Source organism: Olea europaea, chromosome 11 (assembly GCF_002742605.1).
Source record: "Olea europaea var. sylvestris chromosome 11, O_europaea_v1, whole genome shotgun sequence".
In the NCBI taxonomy this organism is placed as follows: Eukaryota; Viridiplantae; Streptophyta; class Magnoliopsida; order Lamiales; family Oleaceae; genus Olea; species Olea europaea.
The window spans coordinates 33,992,140-33,996,411 of record NC_036247.1 but is presented as its reverse complement, the minus strand read 5'-3'; the positions used below and the strand labels follow the sequence as shown (position 1 = coordinate 33,996,411).

At 38.8% G+C, this 4,272-nt stretch overlaps 1 protein-coding gene across 1 annotated transcript; it reads left to right on the top strand.

Annotated features, from left to right (window-relative positions):
• The first annotated feature begins 1,175 nt into the window (after positions 1-1,175).
• On the top strand, positions 1,176-2,380 carry LOC111404766. Its single transcript, XM_023033527.1, has 5 exons — positions 1,176-1,327; positions 1,520-1,603; positions 1,739-2,051; positions 2,169-2,231; positions 2,345-2,380. Exons 1-5 carry the CDS (start codon positions 1,176-1,178, stop codon positions 2,378-2,380), a joined length of 648 nt encoding a protein of 215 aa, XP_022889295.1.
• The last annotated feature ends 1,892 nt before the right edge of the window (positions 2,381-4,272 follow it).

Here is a 4,272-nt window from a genome sequence, read left to right as displayed (position 1 = left end):
GAATATTTTGAATCAAGTTATGATTGAGATTAAGAAGTCATTAACACTTATATCTAAATATTTATTAGAGCCTTGTAGAGTAACATAATCAATTTTTGTCCTAGTTATGGCACGAATGGTAAGAACCCCCACAATGACAGAAGTTTGTGGTTTTGCGAAGAAGCGGGACATATTATTGGTATTTTACCATAATTATTGTATGCATCCGCTCCATAGCCTCGAACAACATCTTGATCTCCTAGACTGCATTATTGAGATGTTATGGGAGATACACCATAGCTTAAGGGATAAGGTGAAGATACAGAGGTTATATGAAACTGTTCCAGAACCTTGGGCTTCAGTCATAAATGAGATTGTACTATGGTCTGATGATAACCTTTCTTATGAGGACCTTACATATTTACTTCGAGAAAGTTATGAAACTAGCCGTAATTTACAGCGAAACTTTAAGAAGACTATAACCTTATCCATGAATGCTAGCTTACGAGCTACCAATTCTAGGCTAGATAAGGGACCGTTGGTTAAGTGCTTTTCGAGAGTTCTAGAAGAAAGTTTTTCCGTACCATTACCAGATAATTTGGAGCAAAGCATGCTAGAGGAAGAACTAGAGGAAGACCTAGATGAAGACCCCGAGGAGGATCCAGAAGAAATAGAAGATTAGACACCATCTTATCTAGCTATCTTTGTTTTTGGAATAGAATAGGATGTAATACGTACATCTACTTTTGAATGTGTGTACCGTACCTTAATATGACTTTTGTTTGTGGAAAATAGTAGTGTATATATATGAAGGAAAGTTGTCTTAGCCTTTGGATTTTTCTAAAGTTAGTATTACGTTTTGAAATACTTCTAACTGGAGAAATATCTTTCATTCAAAAGAAATGCCTCCAAAGCGCAACCATGGCAGTGCATCGAATTCCAATATGAACTCAGGCGGCGGCAATACTAATGCTAGTTCTAGTGGTGGCGAAATTAATGTAGCAGACTTTGCACGAGAACTGTTCGTCGTAATGCGGGAGTTGGGACAACAACAACAGGCACAACCTGTGACTGGGTAACGAACACTAAATCAACAAGTACCAATTGATCATCAGGAGCCCAACCAACCAGCTATTCAACCTCAAATAGTACCTAATCCGAGGGATCGAACTGCAATGATAGAGCAGTTTCGTAAAATGAACCCTCCATCATTCGAAGGGAGTATGGATCCCTTGGCAGTTGAAGACTGGTTACGAGAACTAGAACGTATCATCAAATTTATAAGATGTGAAGATGCTGAAAAGGTAACATTTTCTGTGTTTACGTTAAAGAAGGGGGCTAGCCATTGGTGGGACATGACTACCAGGTCATTAACACCTGCTGAAGAACAGGCTATAACTTGGAAGAGGTTTAAGGAATTTGTAGAAGAAAATTTTTTTCCGGCAGCTGTAAAAGATCAAAAGGAGATGGAGTTCCTCAGACTCCAACAAGGAACCATGACCCACTTGGAATATGAACGCAAATTTGAGGAATTATCAAGGTTTGCTCCACATCTAGTGGATACGGAGGAAAAGCGGGCTAGAAGGTTCAAGTGTGGGCTTCAACGTTATATTCGTGATATAGTGTCAGTTCTCGAGCTAAATACTTATCGAGAAATCCTGAAGCAAGCACATACTATTTCTTATCAAAGAACTCAAAACGTTGGAAATTCTTACCAAGTTCAAAATTTCTCCGGTAAGAGGAAGTGGAACTTTGATAGACAGAATAACTGTAAAGGAAAAGAGAATAATGCACCAAAGAAAGGAAAGACAGAGATAGTAGGAGTTGGTGGTGATAAGCGTTGTCCTAAGTGCGATAGACCTCACAAAGGAGAATGCTTATTGGCAAAAAATGTTTGTTTCAAGTGTGGGAAATCAGGACATTTTGCTAAAGAATGCCCCCAAAATCAGACACAGAAGGCTGGAGATGACAAGAAAGGAAAAGCAAGAGTTTTCTCTTTATCCAGGCAAGAAGCAGAGCGAGACCCTAATGTCCTCGTAGGTATCGTCTCTGTTTCCAATATGCCTGCATTTGTACTTATAGATTCCAGAGCTACACATTCGTTCATTTCTTCTTTGTTTGTTGCAAAGTCTAAAGTAAAATGTGAATTCCTTCCGTATGCCTTAGAAATCTCTCTTCCATCTGGAAAGATACTTGTCGCTGATCAAATAGCTAGAAATCTTAAGATGAGAATTGATGGTAGAGGTATAGCGGTAGATCTAATTCTGTTAACGATGAAAGACTTTGATGTTATCCTTGGTATGGACTGGTTGTCTAAAAACTATACAACTATTCATTGTACGGAGAGAATGGTGATTTTTTGAAGACCGGGCGAGAAAGAGTTTCGCTTTGTGAGAACTGAGGCAAATACCTTGTCTCCTATAGTGTCAACAAATCAGGTTGAAAGGACGCCAAAAAAGGAATTAGGTTAAAGATTTCTAGTATCGATGACCAACATTAAACAAGATAAGTTGTTAGTTGAGGATGTTCGAATAGTTCGACACTATAAAGATGTTTTTCCGGAAGACCTTCTAGGTGTACCACCAGACACGCAAGTAGAGTTTACCATTGACTTGGTACCAGGAGCAATACCTATTTCAAAGGCCCCATATCGTATGGCACCGTTGGAACTGCAAGAGTTGAAAGTACAATTGAAGGAGCTTCTTGATAAGGGTTTCATTAGACTAAGTGTAGCACCTTGGGGTGCACCTGTGCTATTTGTGAAAAAGAAGGATGGAACAATGAGGCTGTGCATTGGCTATCGAGAATTGAATCGCCTCACTATCAGAAACAAATATCCACTTTCAAGAATAGAAGATTTGTTTGACCAGCTTAAGGGGGCTACAGTATTTTCAAAGATCGATTTAAGATCAGGATGTCATCAATTGAAAATTAAGTCAGATGATATCCCTAACACGGCTTTTAGGACGCGTTATGGGCATTATGAATATTTGGTGATGCCTTTTGGATTAACTAATGCCTCGACAGTATTTATGAATCTAATGAACAGAGTATTCCATGAATACTTAGACCAATTTGTTATAGTTTTTATTGATGACATCTTAATATATTCGAAGAGTAATGAGGAACACGAGAAACATCTCACGATTGTCTTGGAAACTCTAAGAAAAGGGAAGCTTTATGCTAAATTCAAGAAATGTGAATTCTGGTTGGATAAAATAGGTTTTCTGGGGCACGTAATCACAGCACAAGGACTTGAAGTAGACCCAAACAAAGTGGAAGCAGTAAATAATTGGGTAAGACCAACAAATGTTAAAGAGATACACAGCTTCTTGGGATTGGCTGGTTACTATAGAAGATTTATCGAGGGGTTTTCTAAAATAGCAGGACCATTGACCCAGTTGACTCGAAAAGGGATAAAATTTCAATGGACAGAGAAATGTGAACAGAGCTTCCAAAAGCTGAAACGAAGATTAGTCACAGCTCCAGTGTTAGCAATACCTGACGGACCAGAAGGATTCGTTGTATACAGTGATGCTTCGAAACAGGGCATAGGGTGTGTTCTGATGCAGAAAGGAAAAGTGATAGCCTACGCTTCCAGACAATCGAAACAATATGAACAAAACTACCCAACCTACGATCTAGAATTGGCTGCGATAGTTCATGCCCTTAAGATATGGCGTCATTACTTATATGGAAGTAAGTGTGACATTTATACGGATCATAAGAGTTTGAAATACTTTTTCACCCAAAAGGAATTAAATATGAGGCAGAGGAGATGGCTAGAGCTAGTGAAGGATTACGATTGCATTATCCTTTACCATCCTAGTAAAGTTAATGTAGTAGCAGATGCTCTTAGCAGAAAGGCGGTTGGACAATTAGCAGTATTAATTACTATGCAGGACCAGTTGTTAAAGGATTTTGAAAACTTACATCTAGAAGTGATTGCTCCACCAACCCAAACTATCACCAGGATGACGGCTCTAATGATTCGACCAACACTTAGAGATCGAATAAGAGTAGCACAGGATGATGATTCTTTCTTGCAAAAGATTAAATCCGAAGTTGGTACTAGCAAGCGAAAGGATTTTGAATTAGGCAGTGATAAAGCCTTACTTTTTAAGGGAAGGTTGTGTGTGCCGAAAGATGAGGGATTGAGGAAAGAAATTCTTGAAGAAGCACACTTAACTCCATATACTGCTCATCCAGGAGGAACAAAAATGTATCGTGATCTAAGGAGTATGTTTTGGTGGAGAAATATGAAACGGTGCATAGGTCTTTTTGTTAGGAAGT

Bases quoted from the DNA above. Each gene is read 5' to 3' on its own strand.
- LOC111404766 (XM_023033527.1), top strand. From the start codon at position 1,176: ATGAACCCTCCATCATTCGAAGGGAGTATGGATCCCTTGGCAGTTGAA. The intron at 1,328-1,519 runs GTGGGACATGAC...GGAATTATCAAG, and splicing joins AAGAAGGGGGCTAGCCATTG to GTTTGCTCCACATCTAGTGG. The intron at 2,232-2,344 runs GTAGATCTAATT...GATTTTTTGAAG, and splicing joins TTGATGGTAGAGGTATAGCG to ACCGGGCGAGAAAGAGTTTC.